The sequence below is a fragment of the Martes martes genome (genome assembly GCF_963455335.1).
Source record: "Martes martes genome assembly, chromosome: 4".
Classification (NCBI taxonomy): Eukaryota; Metazoa; Chordata; class Mammalia; order Carnivora; family Mustelidae; genus Martes; species Martes martes.
This window is the reverse complement of record NC_137891.1, coordinates 170969600-170989794: the sequence shown is the minus strand read 5'-3', so window position 1 is coordinate 170989794 and position 20195 is coordinate 170969600. Positions and strand designations below refer to the sequence as shown.

The 20195-nt window shown below is 39.3% G+C and overlaps 1 protein-coding gene across 1 annotated transcript in view; it reads left to right on the top strand.

Annotated features, from left to right (window-relative positions):
- The window catches only part of STX12 (syntaxin 12), a 36548-nt gene extending 19133 nt beyond the window's left edge, over nucleotides 1-17415 (top strand). The window contains exons 4-9 of the mRNA XM_080801121.1: nucleotides 1769-1906; nucleotides 7635-7678; nucleotides 9238-9343; nucleotides 13033-13105; nucleotides 13833-13915; nucleotides 15415-17415. Of these exons, the coding sequence (XP_080657247.1) occupies nucleotides 1769-1906; nucleotides 7635-7678; nucleotides 9238-9343; nucleotides 13033-13105; nucleotides 13833-13915; nucleotides 15415-15507 (537 nt within the window). The 3' untranslated portion in view covers nucleotides 15508-17415. The remainder of the gene's footprint in view (nucleotides 1-1768; nucleotides 1907-7634; nucleotides 7679-9237; nucleotides 9344-13032; nucleotides 13106-13832; nucleotides 13916-15414) is intronic.
- Nucleotides 17416-20195: the final 2780 nt, after the last annotated feature.

Sequence of the window (20195 nt, the reverse complement as noted above, 5' to 3'; positions counted from 1 at the left end):
TGAGTTCAAGCCTCACATGGAGCCTACTCAAAAAAAAAAAAGTGTTTTTGAATAGTGAGATTAGGGAATGATGGTTTTTCCCTCTTATTGTTATAATGTTAATGTGAAAATTTTAAAAAATCCCAGAGAAAGGGGGAAATGTTCCTCATGTAAATTTGCTCTCAGGGGCACCTGAGTGGCTCAGTCAGTTAAGTGTCTGCCTTAGCAGGGAGTCTGCTTCTCCCTCTGCCCTTTACCCTGCTTGTGCATGTGCTCTCTCTCTCTCTCAAATAAATAAATAAAATCTTAAAACACACACACACACACACACACACACAGGGCGCCTGAGTGGATCAGTTAAGCATCTGCCTTTGGCTCAGGTCATGATTCCAAGTTCCCAGGATCAAGTCCCCCATTTGACTCCTGGCTCAGTGGGGAGCCTGCTTCTCTCTCTCTCTGCCTCTCCCCGCTGTTCATTCACTCACTCTCTCTCTCTCTCACATAAATAAAATCTTAAAAAAAAAAATTGCTTTTAGTATTACCATAATTCTCCCAGGTGTGATATTTGAGTCATTCTTGAGTTTAGCCCCCTTGTAGCCCTATAGGCAGCTGCTAAGTCATAATGTTTCTTAAATTCATGTCTTTGGGGTTCCCATTACTGACACAATGTCCTCCTGACCTTTAACCTAGAATATTGCAATAGTCTTTTTGACATGTTTCTTTTTTCCATCCCATTCTGTACACCATCACAGACTACTTTTTCTAAATTATCATTTTGTATCCATCATGTTTCCTGCTCAGGAATCTTTGTTGCTTTTTGTTCCGTAGGGATTGAATCCCAAACTTATTAGCTTAGCATTTAAAACCTGCTCCGGTCAGCCCCTTCTCTGTCTTTCCAGTTCTGTCTTTTAGCTAGTCTTATGAAAAAAGCTTTGGTTCCAGCCAAACTATCTCCTTATAGATCCTCTTCAAATATTTACTGCCATGCCTTTGCTCACACTGTTTCTTTGACGAATTTGCCTTTCTCCTTCCATATTCAGACCTTTCTCTTCCTTCAGTGTCCACTTTTTCTTGGCCTTTATGGCTACTTGAGTTCTTACTGATTATACCTGCCTCCAAACTCCTATAGTATTAATAGGATATAGCAGTTATTTATAATGACTTGTAATTTGTGTGTCTATATCCCTTATCTATAAGTAGTTGGTAAGCTGTTTGAGGTCAGGGATGAGTTTTTACTTCTGTGTTCTCAGCACATAGCAGGTGCTCTCAGCATGTGTTTTTTGAGACACAGAATCAGTAAGCTTAGTAAAGATAGCCTGTGATAGTTTTCAGGTTCTCAAAGATTTTAAATCTCATTACAGTATAAAGGAAAATGATTCTGTGGTTTTCAGGGATACTATGAACTCAGTGTGGATGAATATTTTTTAACATTTTAACATAAAACAATCTCTTTTGGGGTTCAGTCTGAGTCTAAAGTTATTTATTCTGCTTTTAGATTCTCCAGGGAACCAAAATTCTCAATTGCAATTCCCTCTGAGATTACCTTACAAGGTAAACGACACATAGTTCCCAAGTTTGTCAGAATGAAAGAAGGAAAATTCAGACTTGGTCTATGGCATTAATGAGGGATTTGAGTTAGCAAAGAACAAATTTATTAAGGAAGAGCCTGTTTTATAGTAATTTTCCTGGTTAGAAATCTTTAGGGGGAATAATTTTGTTTTTAATGGGGAATTAAAACCAAATGATTCAGGGTTAATATGAAATTTCAAGTCCTTGTTTATTTCCGTAGCGCCAGCAGAAACTTCAGAAAGAACGCCTCATGAATGACTTCTCTGCAGCCTTAAATAATTTCCAGGTTGTGCAGAGAAGGGTATCTGAAAAGGAAAAGGAGAGCATTGCCAGAGCAAGAGCTGGATCTCGTCTCTCGGTGAGTTGATTCCGCAAAGAAGACCCTTGTGATTGCAGGATGTTCTTTCCCACCTTGTTGGGTTGTTTTTTCCCCCCTCCTATTTCTGACCATTTTGACCACTAGCTTTTGTTATTATATGCCCCCCTTAATAATAATAAATATAGTCATTAGCTGTTGTGAAAATTCCAGATTGGCACAACTTATATAAAAGATACATATGCAAGGTATCTGGCTGGCTCAGTTGGTAGAGCATGTGATTTTCAATCTCAGGGTCTTGAGCTGGGTGAGGAGTCTACTTAAAAAAAAATTTTTTTTAATAAAAATAAATTTTAAAAATATGTATGCCTGTGGTCTAAGACTAGAAAAGAATATGCGTGAAGATTTGAAAAAGTGACAGAATTATGTGTAATTTCTTTTTTATTACTTTATTTGTCTTACATTAAAAAACTTAAACAAAAGAAACAATCTATTTCCTAGAATAGGTCAGGCTAGATTATTTGCACTAGAACTCTCTGTGAAACAAATTAACAAATACTAAATTTTAACAACCCTTGGGACGCCTGGGTGGCTCAGTTGGTTAAGCAGCTGCCTTCGGCTCAGGTCATGATCCCAGCGTCCTGGGATCGAGTCCCACATCGGGCTCCTTGCTTGGTGGGGAGCCTGCTTCTCCCTCTGCCTCTGCCTGTGCTCGCGCTCTCTCTCTCTCTCTCTCTCTGACAAATAAATAAATAAAATCTTTAAAAAAAAAAAAAAAATTTTAACAACCCAACTTCTCAAAAGTATCGAAGAGCCATGAAAATATTAAGGTCAAAATCTAAGAGAAGATGAGAACCCATAGAGAGGTAAGCTGAGCACTGAAACTGCTTGTTCATGGAGTACATTTACTGAGGGCAAACTTGAACTTCAGTTTTGATGTCCTTATGGCATGAGGGGGAAGAAAAGCCCAGAGTCCACACAAAGCGGAAAATATAAAAGAAGGTGCTCCTCCAATTAAACTGGACCCCAAAAGACTATATCTTTCGGGTATGGGTAAACCAAAAGTAAACCCTTCTTTCCTACAAAAAGATTGCATTAGCACTGAACTGAGTAGGAGGTAGAGGACAGCAAGAGGGAGGGGAAATCCCGACACTAACTTGTACCACAGAGGAACTTTGAGGCAAATTTACTGCCCAAATTCATACTACATTAATGATCCAAAAGCATCAAGGTAGGTGCCAGACAAGCAAATACAAACAAATCCTTTCTGGTTAGACATGTTTATCCTAGCCCTGAAAGAATACCCTCAAATAATTTTTGAAGCGTTGTGAGCAGCACAGCATTAAAAATACCCAAGTACACAAAGAAACAAATAACTCTAAGTAAAAACGAATAGAAACAACAGTGAGGTGAAATGGACCTACTTCATGTATCAGAATTATAAGACAACTGTCCTTATTGTATTTAAAGAAAATCTTGAAAACATCTGCAGGAAGCAGGAAGCTACAAAAAAAACTTTGGAAAAGAGTCAGAATACTTTCTAGAATTGAAAAATATGATATGAAAACTAAAAACTTAATGGGTAGGTGATTTAACTAGAAAATAGAAAATATTTTCTATCTCACGATATTATGTATCAACATGTAGGACAGAGGGTTAAGTTCAATAGGAAGAAAGCTTATGAGAAAGGGAGAATGAAGAGAAAGGATCAGACCTAGTATTTATTGGAGTTTCAGAATAAGAGTGGAGCAACCATAGAATAGAGGGGAATGACTGGTAATGTTTTAGAACTTATGATAGGCACTTATTTGCAGTTTCAAGAAGCCCAACAAATCCCAAAAAGAACAAATAAAAGACTCTAGTTATCTAGATACATCAGAGAGAAACTTCGGAACACCAAAGACAAAGAGAAAATCATAAAAATCACCGCGGAAACAAGAGACTACCTTCAGAGACGCAGTAGTTGGATTGGCAATTGACTTCTCAGCAGCAACGGGGAAGCCAGTCGAGGGCCATCTGTAATATTCTAATAACTGCCTACCTGGGAATCTAAACCCAGTGAAAGAAGTTATACAGAATGAGAATTAAAGACATTTTCAGTCAAAAGTGAGTTAGCTGTCAGCACACCTTACTTAAGAACATTCTAGAAAATATACTTCAGGCAGAAGGAAGGTGATCCCAGATGGGAAGTCTGAAAAGCAGAAAAGAATGAAGAGCAAAGAAGGTAGTAAATATGTGAAAAAATAAACTACAAACAGGGAGAAGATACTGCTATATGTATAATTAGCAAGGGACTAGTAACCAGAATAGATACAGAACATATAAAGAATTCCTGTGAATCATTATGTAAAATATACAACCCAATAGAACATGAGTTTCTCAGACTTTCTGATCTCAGGACCCTGTTACACTTAAAATTATTAGAGACCCCAGTGAGCTTTTTATTTGTATGAATATGTGTTAGAAATTAAAACTGTGAGGTTTTAAAAATGTTTATTCATTTATAAATAATAATAAACCCAATATATAGTAATATAAATATAAATGACATTTTAATTAAAAATAACTTCTTTTCCAAAACAAAAAAGAAATTAGTGGGAAGAGGGGCATTGTTTTCATTTTTGCAAATCTTTTTAATATTTGGCTTAACAGAAGGAAGCTGGATTTTCACATCTGCTTCTGTATTCAGTCCGTTGTGTAGGTTGTTTTGGTTGAGGTATCTGAAGAAAATCAACCTCACAGGGATATGCAATTAGAAAAGGAAGGAGTATTTTAATTAATCTTTTCAGATCATTGTTGATATTATTCTTTGATACTACATGAAAACTTGACAGAAGTTAGTGGAATTGTGGAGTCTAAAACTGTATTAATGAGTTTTTCAGACTCTGCTATATCCAAATCTGTTGGTCTTATGTTTTGATTGGATCTTTTTTCTACATATGATTTTTATATCATATATTTATCTTTCAGAAAATATTGATTTCCTGAGTTACACAGGTCTTCCAAATGTTGATATATTTCATTATACAATATCAAAAGGTAATGTAGTATCTTTAGTTTTATCAGAAAAGTCTTTAGATATTTTAAGGGAGGTTGTGAATCTCTTAAGTTCACAAGTGGTGCCACCCAGGCACCCCTTATTTTTTATTTTTATTTTTTAAAGATTTTATTTATTTATTTGAGAGGGAGAGAGAGAGAGAACAAATGAGAACAAGCAGGGGAGGGGCAAAGGGAGAGGGAGAAGCAGACTTCCTTGCTGAGCAGGGAACCCCACTTGGGGCTCAGTCCCAGGACCCCAGGATCATGACCTCAACCAAAGGCAGACACTTAACCAACTGAGCCACCCAGGCACCCTGAAAGCTAGATTTTTATCACTGGCAACATACACTGTCCATTGTTTTCCTTGATGTGACAGGCTTATACTGTTTATCTTCAAGAGCATATCTGCCAGGGGTGCTTGCATGGCTCAGTCTGTTAAGCCTGCGTGGCTCAGTCTGTTAAGCGTCTGCCTTTAGCTCAGGTCCTGATCCCGGGGTCCTGGGATTGAGCCCTCGACGGGGCTCCCTGCTCAGCAGGAAGTCTGCTTCTCCCTCTGCCTTCTACTCCCTCTTCTTTTACTCTCTCTCTATCTCTCTCTCAAATAAATAAATAAAATCTTAAAAAAAAAAAAGTAGGGGGCGCCTGAGTGGCTCAGTGGGTTAAGGCCTCTGCCTTCGGCTCAGGTCATGATCCCAGGGCCCTGGGATCGAGCCCCCCATCGGGCTCTCTGCTCCGCAGGGAGGCTGCTTCCCCCCCACCTCTGCCTGCCTCTCTGCCTACTTGTGATCTCTGTCTGTCAAATAAATAAAATATTAAAAAAAAAAAAAGTAGGCTTACATGGACCCCAGTTGGGGGGCTTGACCTCACAACTCTGAGATCAAGTTCTGAGCTGAGATCAAGAGTTGCATACTCAGTGGTCTGAGCCCCCTGTGTTTTTGCTCCATGAGTATAAACGTCAGCACAGTGAAAATGGCAAGTAACATCTTTGTATTATTTTGAATAATGGTCAAACAAATGGAAAAGTGCCCAACTTCTTTAATCATCAGGAAACTGCAAATTGAAACCACAGTGAGGTAGTATTTCATGTCCAGATGTGGGGCAAAAATGTAAAATTCTGTGAACACTGAAGGTGATTGTTATAGATATGATGCAACAGAAACTTTTCTACCTGGCCAGTTAGAGTATGAATTGGGACAACCACTGGAAGACATTTTGCCTGTGAACTTCCGAACACATCAGTTCTACCCTAGAGAAAACTAGAAATGTTTATATCATGATATATGTATAAGAATGTTTATAGCAGGGTGCCCGGGTAGCTCAGTGGTTAAGTCTCTGCCTTCAGCTCAGGTCATGGTCTCAGGGTCCTGGGATCGAGGCCCACATCAGACTCTCTGCTCAGCAAGGAGCCTGCTTCCCGCCTTCTCTCTGCCTGCCTCTCTGCCTACTCATGATCTCTCTCTCCCTCTGTCAAATGAATAAATAAATAATCTTAAAAAAAAAAAAAAAAAGAATGTTTATAGCAGAGGCGCCTGGGTGGCTCAGTGGGTTAAGCTGTTGCCTTTGGCTCAGGTCATGATCTCAGGGACCTGGGATCGAGGCCCCCATCGGGCTCTCGGACCAGCAGAGATTCTCTCCCTCTGCCTGCCTCTCTGCCTACAGAGACAGAGAGTGATCTCTCTCTCTCTGTCAAATAAATAAATAAAATCTTTAAAAAAAAAAAAGAATGTTTATAGCAGCATTATTTGTTGGAAACATCTGAATGTCCATCGGTAGTTGAATAGGTAAATGCTTTATGGTATATTCACATAATATCATACAGCAGAGAGAATTAATGAACAACAGTTACATTCAGCATCAGGGATGGATCTGGCACAATCTGGCATGATCCAAGGAAAGCACGGAAGAGTACAAACAGTGTAATTCCGTTCATGTGAGGTTCAGAAGCAGGTAAAATGATATTAAATAAGGATACATGTCTATATTGAAAATACGAGAAAATGATCATTGGAAAAGTCAGGGTAGTGGTTACCTTAAGGACAAGGGGGGTGTGTTGTAATTGGAGAAGGGGATAGAGGTAGGCTTGAGGGCGCTACCAGTGTTCTGTTTCTTGAAAAAGTAAAAATTTAAAACAACAATAGTAACAACAAAAAACCTCAGTGTTCCTCTGGGTGGTTAGAGTTTTGAAATTTTCCGCATTTTGCTTGTTCTGCTAATTACTGCCATTATAAAAAGAGAAAGACTTGTTGTTTAATGTGAATAGATTGCTCTTTTAACATTTTTTCTTAACTTTTTTAATACATGCATTAGACTGATTTTTTGAAATGAGTCTGTCACTTTAGCGCCTGATATGCCATACATGTCCGTATTTTTTAAAATCTTTACGTGTTCTGAAGATTTGTTTCCCTGCAAGTTTTCCACTTGTTCCCTTATTCTGCCTCCCTGCAGATTGTAAATAGGTTATCACTATTACTGTTGTTTACTCCTCTCTCCAACCCATGTTCCTCCACCCTATTCAGTCAGGTTACCATTCTGAGCCCAGATTTGCTTTGAACTACTTCACGCCCGTTTTATAGTCAAGACAGATTGCCAGAGCCCTATGTCATCTTACAGATCCTGTTGGAGCCAAGGGATGTTGCTTCTTTATACTGTAGCGACAGGAAGCCATTGTTTTGTGTGTCTGTCTGTGACATGTTTCTGGATAACAGCAGCAATAATGCCATCTGCTTTCTAGGCGGAGGAGAGGCAAAGAGAGGAACAGCTCGTCTCATTTGATGGGTAAGGAGTTACCCATCCAACCCGCTGGCTTGTTGAGATGGGATTCTGTACTTTCTACTTAATTCTAATTTTAAACATCAGTGTGGAGAAGAAGGAAAAATAAAGGCAGACCTGGGGTGGGTGACTTATAATCCACCGTGTAAAATAAAAAAGTCAAAACCTTGTGCTTTTCCAAGATCTTTGAATTAGGGAAGAAACAATTTCAAGGTAAATAAAAAAGCCAGAGAAATCCCTGATGTCTTTGTGTTGGGGAGAGGGCTTGGCTCGCTAGGAATAAGTACGAATCTATGAATCTACAGATTAGGATTTTATCTCTAATACAGATTTAAGTTTTTCTAAGTTCTTGGGTGTCCGTTTACCCATCTGTAAAACAGAGGCAACTCATTCTTTTAGGAGTAGTACAAGAAAAAGCAGAGAATTTGCATCTGAAAGGCATCTTCTTTCTTAACTTCTCCACACGGAGTTAACTGATTCCATTGAAATGTGTTGGTGTTATTAATTCAGAACTTAAAATGCTTTATCATAGTTATGTATCTCTCTCTTCCCACTACACTGTGAGCACCTCAAAGGGGTGCCTGATGGGCTCTACCCTACTCCATTTTGTGTCTCCAACATGTGGAAGAAACTCTTTAAATACTGTGGAGATGATGTCTGATTTATGCATACTGTTGGAAAAATGCTTAATACGGGAGTTTCAAAATGTTTTATGTCTAGCATCATATGTAGTATGCCTTTCTTCTAAACGTGGTACCTGAAAAGAAGGGTTACAGCATTTCACTAGCTTTTTAACTTTAGTTTTCCCTTAAGAGGCATTTAACCCAGGAGCTCATGGGTGGCTCGGGTGGTTAAGCATCTGCCTTTGACTCAGGTCCTGATCCCAGGGTCCTAGAATGGGGCCCCGGGACAGGCTCCCCGCTCAGCAGGGAGTCTGTTTCTCTCTCTTGCTCTGACCCTTCTCCTGCTCATGCTCTTGCACTCTCTCTCTCTCTTAAATGAATAAATAAAAAAAAACCTTAAAAATATTTTTTATAAAAGAGGCATTTAACCCAAAATATAATCTCAAGGAATGTTCTGAAAACCAGAAGATGTGATTCTGTTAGATTAATTGGAGGAGCACTGACAGGTCACTTAGCTTGCTTTTCTCCACCCACTTAGTACCCAAGAGACCAACACAGCTTACTCTCTGAAAGTGCTCTAGAAGAGGATGGGTCAGTGTGCTTCATTGACTTGAAGTCTCTGTCTGCTTTCCTTGTCTAGCAAGCCCTAGCAGGATTGCAGAGTGTACCCCTAACTAGAAGACACCAAGGAGGCCCATCCCTTATAACCCTGCTTCATCTCAGTTTTGCCCAGGGAAGCTGAGACTTTGTTTTCTCGTGGTATTATCAACTCTCTGCCTCCAGATATGAAGAATGTGGCCCTTAAGGACTTTGTATCGATGCCAGAGGGGTTGGAGCCCTGGTAATGGCCTTGGATGGGCTCTGCTGGTAGTAGAAATGTTGTGGGTGTCTTGTGCACACCTTAGAGGGGAGGAATCAACTAATGTGCTTGTCTCCTTGCAGCCATGAGGAGTGGAACCAGATGCAAAGCCAGGAGGATGAGGTGGCCATCACCGAACAGGATCTGGAACTTATTAAAGAGCGAGAAACAGCAATTCGGCAGCTGGAGGTAAGAGCCAGGTCATGTCTTTTATTTGACTCAATGTATCTGCCACTCTAGTCCACCTGGATTTTCTCTCAGCCATTAAGAAAAAGTATGAAATGAGTCCTTATGTGATTTTCATATTATGTCTCAGTGTAATCATGGTGAATTTGAACTACTTTTATGATGGTACTAGTCATGGTGCCCAAGAAGATTCAAATCCTTTCCTCCATTACTATATCTTACATGGTCTCTGGGAGAACAGGATGAAGAACAGAGCAAGGCAAACAAATATTTTATTCCTCATTAAGACTCAGTCAGTTGGGCATCTGCCTTTGGCTCAGGTCATGATCCCAGGGTCCACAGCAGGCTCCCTGCTCAGCGGGGAGCCTGCTTCTCCTCCTCTCTCTCTGCCCCTCCCCTGCACTCATGCTCTCTCTCCCACTCTCTCTCTCTCAGGTAAATAAATAAAATCTTAAAAAAAGACTTTGCCCCCAGACCTCAATGCCAACTTCTAGATCGGGTGGGATTCTATGGAGAGAGCCCCTTTGGGGCGCCTGGGTGGCCCAGTTGGTTCAATGTCTGCCTTCAGCTCAGGTCATGATCCTGGGGTCCTGGGATCAAGCTCCATGGCAGGCTTCCTGCTCAGTGGGGAGTCCGCTTCTTCCTCTGCCCTGTGTTCCCACCCCACCCCCACTCATGCTGTCGTTTTTCTCTTTCAAATAATAAAATCTTAAGAAAAAAAAAGAAGAAGAAGAAGAAGAGAGCCCCTTTGCTTAGTAGCTCAGAATAAAGGCAGGCCAAAAAGTTTGCTTAATTTTTGTGCATCCCAAAGTCCAATCCCAAGTTGTGGATATGACTTCACTACAGGGAAACAGGAGGAGTTTTTGAGGTGGGGGTTGAGGTAAAAGTCTCGAGGCCTTTCTTACGTGATTTTCCAACTTTAACTTTACGTCATGACCAGCATATTCTAAACCTGAGTAGTTTTCTCCTCCATGCAGCCAGAAGACTGCCATCCCTGGAGAGGGCAGTGAGGAGGGTGGGGTTGTAGAGAGAGAAACTTGGAGATCCTCCATGACCTTTGTCTGTGGCAGTGGCTCTGAACTCTGACTGTACCTTAGAGTCACTTGGAATTTTTTTTCCCCAAATGCCCAGCTGTTCTCCTTCCCTTGCAACTATTAGTTTGAACTATGTGAAATTCCAAATTTTACATAAGTTAAAAATGAGCAAATATCCACAAGATTTTTTTTTTCAAACTTCCCAGGTGATTATAATATGCATTCAGGATAGAGACCATTAGTGTCTATGTTTAGATGGAACAATTCATCCTCAAATTTGATGATTTTATTGCCTTCAAAGATGCCATATCTTTCTTTTTCACCTACTGCAACTAACCATCGACTTGGTTCTCTAACGTTAGAAATACTGTTCTAGCAGAGAGCTGAGTGAAACACAGAGCTAAGGAAAGGATTCTCTCCTCTGTAGAATCCCACCCGATCTAGAAGTTGGCATTGAGGTCTGGGGGCAAAGTCTTTTTTTCCCTTTTTTTAAGATTTTATTTATTTACCTGAGAGGGTGAGAGAGAGAGAGAGAGTGTGAAAGAGAGAGCATGAGTGCTCTTAGCTCCTTAGCCCAGGAACATAATGGGCGTGTCAGAAATTCAGCATTAAGTCCAAATGGTTAGCTGGGACTGGATTTTCATATCCAGTCATTTCCTACATCTAATATACAAGCCCTATTCTAATGGAAGAACAACATACTGTTGTGTCTCCTTGACTCTCACATTGTGCATCTGACATTTCTGGCTACCAAATGTGTGGGCCTTTTCCACATCAAGCAATCCTTCGACACCAGCAAGGTGTTTTATAACTTAACCCAATTTAGATACTGTCTACCTGGAATTAGCTTCAGATCCCACAGGTTAAGGGCTCAGTCCCACAAGACTGTGCCCTCCCCCCAACTTGGGAAGCCAGCTAAGTCTAGGTTGTTACCTACACTTCTGACTGACAGGCTATCAATTGGAGGTTTCCATGACTCCCTCACTGGGTTTTATTAATTTGCTAGAGCAACTCAGAACTTAGGAAAACAGTTTATTTACTAGGTTACTGGTTTATTATAAAAGGATACAACTCAAGAACAGCCAGATGGAAGAGATACACAGAGCAAGGTACGTGGGAAGGGGTGTGGACCTTCCGTGCCCTCTCCACCTGTACCACTCTCCTCGACCTCCATGTTCACCAGCCCGAAAGTGCTCTCAGTCCTGCCATTTAGGATTTTTATGGAGGTTTCATTATGTAGACACGATTGATTAAATCATTGGCTCTGGATGGTTGATTCAGCCTCCAGCCCTCTGATAACAAGGTTGGTTCCCCTGGCAACCAGCCCCCATCCTGAGGGGTTGTTCTTTAAGCTCTGTGGTTGAAAGGAGTTTGTTATAAGTAACAAAAGCTAATTTTCTCTCTTTACGACTTAGGAAATTTCGAGTATTTTAGGAGCTCTGCTCTAGGAATGTGATGAAGACTAAATATATATTTCTTATTATAATCACAGATTCACACCCCTGTTATAACCAAGCTAAGCTATTTGCCCTTTAACTCAATTAACTTTTTGTTTATTTGGCTTCTCTTTCGCTTTAAGGTACAACTCAAGTCTTGCTGCTTCTGCGAGCCTTCCTCTGCACACCTTTGTATACCATTTACTAGTCACTTCCTCTGTAATGACTTTTCTTATTTATCTTACTGTGTGCTCATCCCACCCCCGTTAGCTAGTAAGCCTTTTTGTATCCACAGCAACTAGCAGACTGTCCCAACTACAGAAGACTCTTAGCAAGTAATTAAGGTTTTGATGTGCTGGTAAGAACTAGTCTTGCCAAGCTATGATTCGGAAGTCATGGCTTTCAAGGCATTGTTTCTGACTGTGGCGTTCTGAGAGGCAGTGTATTGTAATCCAGAGAGCCTGGGCTTCGGAGCTATTCTGGCTGCAACGCTTAGTTTCCTAATGGACCAGCTTTGTAACTGAACAGTTATATAACCTTTCTGAGCCTTATTATCCTCAAAGATACTTGACTTCATAGAGTGTCTGAATGATTAATGTAAATATCAAAGAGGCATAGTAACATTATGAAAACATCGTGAACTTTTAATTCTCAGCTTTGCCACTTGCTAGCTTTGAGACCTTGGGACAAGTCATCAAACCTTCCTGAGCCCCAGTTTTCTCTTCTGTACGATGGGGATGATACATGTCTCATTGTGTTGTCATGAGAACCAACTAAATAATGATTAATCATAGCTGACACATGACATGCTTATTGCACAGTTCCAAGAACTTTACACATATCAACTTACTTAGTGCTTCTGCACTTTAGTATGAGGTGGGTACTATCATTGTCCACATTTCAGAGGGGACAGGCCAGAGGGGTTCTTAACCTACGATGGTACAACAAGACTATGGAGGATTAACCTCACATAGCAAGACTATCCTCTCTAGCTGACTCTCAGGCTCCAAGAGTCTGTTTAATTACCTACTTGGTATAGTTCTTGGCACATTGTAGGCATTTAGTAGATATTAATTAACTTTATTTTCATTTTCAGTTTATGGAGAAAGCATGATTTATAAGCCTTAGAAACACATGTGTTATGTTTACAGCCAAAATTTTAGCTAAGTAGAGGGATCATCTAACATGTTGCTTTATGTTTGTTATTTTTTGTGTTCCCTAGGCTGACATTTTGGATGTCAATCAAATATTTAAAGATTTGGCCATGATGATCCATGATCAAGGGGATCTAATTGGTATGTATCATTGATACCTTAACCCTCAAGGTGAGTTGATAGCAGTACTTGTGTGTGAACAAGTCAGTAAGACATATCTGAAGGTATTAGACATTTAAAAATTATTAAATTCTTTTTTTAGCCCCCCTTTTATATTGTCAAATGTAGAAACTAAAGTGAGACCTCTGTGATTGCTCAGCTCCCTTGCCATTAGCCTCCTGCTAGTCTTTGGCTGTTGAGGGAAATAGCTGTTGGGAAATAGCTGTTGGCTTCCCAGCTTTTATCCCCAGAAACTTACACAGTTTGGGGATTAGTAACCTTTTTTTTTTTAAGCTTTTTATTTGGAAATGATTTCAAGTTTAGAAAAGTTGCAAAAATAAAAAGACTGCAAGGAATTCCTTTGTAACCTTTACCCAGATTTACCTCTTGTTAACATTCTACCCCATTTGCTTTAGACTTGCTCCCTCTCTCTCTAAATATACGTGTGTATGCATAATTTTTTCTGACCCATTCATGGCTAAGTTGCATACTTCACAGCACTTTGCCGCTTAAATAGTTCAGTGTTTATTTCCAAAGAATAGAGCTATTGTCTTACCCAGTTAGTAACTTTTGATTCCATGGCTGGATAGTTGGAATGGTGGTAGTAAAACGAGGGCCAACATCATCAAGAGTGTGTTTAATTTGCAATCTTGAAACATCTGATTTGGTAAAAACATCCACTGCCCTCCTTTTTTTTTTTTTTTTGCAGATAGCATAGAAGCCAATGTGGAAAGCTCAGAGGTACACGTAGAGAGAGCAACTGACCAGTTACAGCGAGCTGCTTACTATCAGGTAAGAGCATGTACCCAGGAAAGTCACTGGGCTGCCGACTTCAGGAGCCATCACAGCTCATTGACACACTGAGAACAGCTGCAGCCTTTGGCTTAGGTTTAACCTGGAGGCCGGTGGTCGTAGTTGCTGTGGTGGTCCATTTGTAATATACTCCTCTGTAGAGAAATCTACAAAAAGACATCAGTCCTTGAATAAACTTATATAGAAGCCTTTTAGCTACAAAGCTAACCCCATAAGCTGGCATGCTACCTAAATCTGGCATAAAGCTAATTTTATATTATGAACAGCTAAAATTTGTTTCAATTAGCATAGTAATAGGTACAAATTAAGACTTTGTGGATACTTTGTGTTGACTGTGGCCACAGAGGATGGACATAAAATCAGTTCTAACTGCTATTTGTGAATAAAGAGGGGGTCCTCATTTTTCTATGAATAAATGGGAGTTAATCGTTCTACTTTGTATGAAGGGATAATTTTTTTACATATTAGCTGAAATGCTGGTTTTATGACTTTTACCTGAGTCTTTATCTCAAGTGTACAAATACTGTGAATGAGGTCCTTTTCATTTCCTCTCCATTTGGTGCTGTATGATTTTTTAGGTGTAAACAGCATTTCAGTCATTTTCCATGTTCCTAGGATAGTTGTATTTTACCTGGAAATGTTCTTTAAGAAATTTGTATTTAATAATAGTGTTTCCTTTTAAAAACTGAGTGGTAATGTTAGTGTCAGACAGTAAAGGAAATATGAAGTAAATTATATGCATCCACTCAAAATTATGTGGGAATTAAAAGAGATGTTTATAATAACAACAATTTAATGCTAAAATATTAAGTGAGAAAAATGTCAAACATCATACAGTGTGATCCCAATTCTGTCAGATAACAATATGCATAGATAAAACATCATGAGAAAATATAATCAAAATGTCAGCAATTTTATCTGTAGGTAATTATTTTCTTTGTATTTTTTAAGATGAAAACAGAATTTTATAATTGGTGTAAAACCTTTATTAAAATACATATGCACAACGGGGCGCTTGGGTGGCTCAGTGGGTTAAAGCCTCTGCCTTTGGCTCGGGTCGTGATCCTGGGGTCCTGGGATCGAGCCCCACATTGGGCTCTCTGCCTGGAGGGGAGCCTGCTTCCTCCTCTCTCTCTTCCTGCCTCTCTGTCTACTTGTGATCTCTGTCAAATAAATAAATAAAATCTTTTTAAAAACCACATATGCACAAATAACTTATTTTATTACAAATAATGCCTAGCAGCATAGGTATAAACAATCCCTTTGCAGAAATGTATTAGGGGATCTGGAATTAAAACTGGCACTACTGCCTCTTGCTGATAACTGTTGAGATTTGGGGAAGGTCTCTGAATATTCGTGCACAGATAGAGTTAATGCTGGATTATGAGGAGGCAGATTTATGAAGCACTCTTGGAGTCTCAGATAGCAAAAATTTTACTTGTCTCATGAGTGTCTTCTTTATATATTTTTCTCCTCAGAAAAAATCTCGCAAGAAGATCTGTATCCTGGTGCTTGTCCTGTCTGTGATTATCGTAATCTTGGTACTTATTATCTGGCGAATTTATAAATGAAGTGATTGCCTCCGAGCCGCCTTCCGCTGAGCTGTTTTCAAGGGCACCTGCTTCCTGGAGTCTTGCCAGAACAAACTGATCACAAGAAGAGAGCATACACCAGAATGTCCTGTAATAATTTAGTTAGGAAATAACTACTAATTAGTCCTTTGGAATTAGTGACCCGTGGAGACAGTATTTATCAATTTATGTATACATTTTATTGATTTCTCAAATTAGGAATTAATTTATGTGGATTTTGCTTTCTCTTGTATTCTGATTGCCCTTCGTCTCCAAGTGTTTACTGAAAATTCCATTCTAGATATTCTTGTTTTGACAGGTGACACTACAGTCTTGTAATATTGTCATTTTATGTGTATACTAGATTCACCTTTTTACTAGCCACTGAGATAGAATTACTTTCTGACAGCCAGCACATTTGTCAGAAACCATTTAATAACCTGATACTTTTTATTATTTAACATTTTAATTTGAATTTCCAAGAAACCTATTCTCTATCTGCTTTGAAAGATTTTAACGTATTTAACGAGAAAGTAAAAAAAGGCACATTCGATCCCAATTCAAAGTATCTATTTGAGCTGGCCAGTCATCAGGGTACCCATTAACGGGCTTTAAAGTTTACCTTATTATCTGCTAGTGTCATCCATGGCCATTCATCTGCACACACACTAAACCATCTTGTTCACTTTTTTAAGAGGTTAATTTAATTTAACATTATGCTCTCTGGGGTCCCTCTCCCCCTGTCTGTATAGAAAGGGAGAATTAGACAAAGCATGCTTTTGGAAAGCAAATAGGAACTGTTTGGAATGATTTAGACTTTTTGTTGTTGTTCACTTGTGGTTCTACATTCCTGGTGAATGATGAATATTGCTGTCAAAAGGCTGCCCCTTCCCCATAAGGGTTGCTGGGCATTTGACGGCAGGAAGATTTTAAAAGCTAGACTGAAGTTGGTTTAAAATTTTTAGTTCTGTGAACCTGTGATAAAGCGAAGAAAAGGTTCATTTTTGTAAATACTGATGGTTTGGAATAGTGATGTTAGACTTATCCTAATTTATGAACAAGAGATTAATCTCCATGCATAGTTTTAGACAAAAAAAATGTTTCAATAAAAGATTGCTGTCTTGTAATAGAAATGTTGTCCACTTCGCTTTTTCACACAGGTCTAGAGCAGTTAAAGGGAATCTAATTTCTGTAGGCTCACACATAAGTGTGAATTGGGCCAATGATTTCAGTTCATCCTTTAGTGAATTAGAGGACTGGGCTACCCTGGATATATTTATGTTCATTTCTTCCACTCTGTTTAGTGTTAATCTCCTTTTTACCAAACTAATGTGAATAGTAGGGAAACAAGGGCCCAGATGCCTAAGTTTCTTTGTACTCTTGCACCATTCCACTCCTTAATACAAATAAACATTTTAAAAGCTTTTGTAGTAAGTTTTTATGAGTTAACTTGTGGTAGCTATTAGGTAATTTGCTGTCCTGAGAAAAATTGAACCTGGCAAGAAGACTGGAGTCAGTTGATTGGTTTGGGGGTGGAATAAGGGCTGCTGCTGCGCTCTCCTTGAAAAACAGGATGACACCCTATTGGAGTGTCACAGTGGCCCAAGCAGCAGCTTCAGGGCCCATTCCTCGGTTCTACAATCATGGCCTCTTCAGCTCCAAAATTACAGCTGGCTTGGGTACATCATTTGTAACATTTCAGACAAAAAATTCCTGATTGTGAAAAATGGTTTCAGTTTGGGTTAAATGAAGCTATTCATAGTTCTGTTCTCTAATACTGTGTAATCCGGTGGCGGTGGTAGTAACAGTGGTTGTGGGTAGCAAATTTGACCTTGGCTTAGAATTTGAATAGCCTGGAGTTTAGGGTAGTTGCCACGAGGTTCTGCTAGATGATCTTAATAAACCTGTTCACAGAATCCTCCTTATCTGTGCTTTGTTTGTCTTGGGGGGGAAGGGGGCACCATGGTCTAGGACAGTGGTTTTTAACCATGGCTTCACATTAGAAACTAAAAAAATACTGATACCTAGGTGCCCCGCCACAGGATTTTAATTCAGTTAGTCTGGAGTATAGACTGGGAAAGGCTCTAGATAATTCTCATGTATAACCATGGTTGAGAGCCATTAGTTTGGAGGTCAAAAGCCAGACCGGAGCACAGAAGGCTGAAGAATCTTGGCTCTGCCATTAACTTGCCATAGGTATTTGGAGAAGACATTTAACCTATAGGCCCCAAGTTTTCCCAGTAGCTCTCTTCTAGCTATAACATTTTTTAAAAGATTTTATTTATTTATTTGACAGAGAGATCACAAGTAGGCTGAGAGGCATGCAGAGAGAGAGGGGGAGGCAGGCTCCCCACCGAGCAGAAATCCCGATGCGGGGCTCAATCCCAGGACGCTAAGATCATGACCTGAGGTGGAGGCAGAGACTTAACCCACTGAGCCGCCCAGGCGCTCCTCTGTAACATTTTCTGATTATAAGGATCCACAGGGGTTTGGTCTGAGCATACGGATTCTATTTGCCTTGGTATTTCTTTCCTTTTCTCCTCCCCTTTCTCCTTCCTTTATGGAATGTTCTGGAAGTACTAAGCAGATCTACCATTCTTTTCAAGTAAATTAAAACTATAGTATATATAGGGTAAAGTAGAAATGTCATTGTGGGCCTTTCCTCTGGGAATGTTCCAGAACAAGAACTTGTAGTTGCTAGACTGATGCTCCCAGGGCAGGTTTTGTCTTACCTGCTAAGGGGTGGTGATACACCCTGCCTTATACCACTGGGCAACAATATAAAATTGGATATTGGAATTACCATTGCATCCTAACACCCTAAGCTGCCTCCATTCATTTTTTTAATTGAAGTATAAATGGCATACAGTATTACATAGTTTTCAGGTATACAACATAGTGATTTGATATCTATATACAATATGAAATGGTCACCACAGAAGTCCTGTTACCATCTGTCACCAAAGTTTTTACATTATTGATATTACCTATGCTGTTATGTAATATCCCCATGAGTTATTTTATAACTGGAAGTTTGTACCTCTGAATCCCCTTCACGTATTTTGCCTGCTGCCGACCCCTCCCCACTCTGGTAACCAGTAGTTTATCTCCCGTATATATGAGTCTGTTTCTGTTTTATTTTCTTTGTTCATTTGTTTTGTTTTCTAGATTCCATATAAGTGAAATCATATGGCATTTGTCTTTCTCTGACCTATTTTATCTAGCATAATACCCTCTAGGTCTGTCTATGTTGTTGCAAATAGCAATAGTTCTTTCTTTTTTATGGCTGAGAAATTATATATATATATATATCCCATTTTCTTTATCCGTTCATCTATCAGTAGACACTTGGGTTGCTTCCATGCCTTGGCTATCGTAAATAATGCAGTGAACATAGGAGTACATATGTCTTTTTGAATTAATATTTCCATTTTCTTCAGATAAATACCCAGAAGTGGAATTGTTGGATCATGTGGTAGTTCAATTTTTTTTTTCTATTTTCAATTTTTCAAAGAAACTCCATACTGTTTTCCATAGAGGCTGTACCAATTTACATTTCACCAACAGTGCACAAGTGTTCCCTTTTCTCCACATTCTCACCAACACTTGTTATTTCTTGTCTTTTTGATACTGGCCATTCTGACACCTGTGAGGTGCTATCTCATTGTGGTTTTGCTTTGTAGTTCCCTGATGATGAGTGACATTGAGTATCTTTTCATGTGTCTATTGGCCATCTGGATGTCTTGGAAAAATGTCTACTTAGGTCCTCTGCCAATTTTTTAATTGAACTTTTTTTATATTGAGTTGCATGAGTTCTTTATATATTTTGGAAGTTAACTCCTTATTGGATATATCATTAGCAAATATCTTCTCTCATTCAGTAAGTTGCCTTTCTGTTTTATTGATGGTTTCCTTCATTGAACAAAAGCCTTTTAGTTTGATATAGTGCCATTTGTTTATTTTTGCTTTTGTTGTCCTTGCCTGAGGAGACAGATCCAAAAAAACGGTTGCTAACGTCAATGTCAAAAAGCTTCCTGCCTGTTTTCTTCTAGGAGTTTTATGGTTTCAGGTCTTATATTTAAGTCTTTAACCACCTTGGCTTAGTGTGTGTGTGTGTTTTTTTTTCGCCCGCAACATGGACTTTTTTTTTTAATATTGTAGTTTTATTTTTTTCAGTGTTCCAAGATTCATTGTTTATGCACCGCACCCAGTGCTCCATGCAATATGTGCCCTCCTTAATACCCACCACCAGCCTTACCCAACCCCTCTCCCCTCCAAAATCCTCAGTTTGTTTCTCAGAGTCCACAGTCTATAACTTAGAAGAGTGGTTCAGTTTCACTGTTTTGTATGTAGCTGTCCAGTTTTGCCTACATTTATTGAAGAGACTCTTTTCCCCTACTATATATTCTTGCCTCTTTTGTCATAGATTAACTGACCATATGAGAGTTAGTTTATCTTTGGGCTCTCTACTCTGTTACATTGATCCATGTGTCTGTTTTTGTGCCAGTAACATACTGTTTCACTTACTATAGCTTTGTAGTATAGTTTGGAATCTAGGAGTTTGATATTTCCAACTTTGTTCTTTTTGTTCTTAAAACTCCGTTCTTTTTTACGGGTGCCTGGCTGGCTTAGTTGGTGGACTGTGTGACTCTTGACCTTGGGCTCATGAGTTTGAGCCCCATATTGGG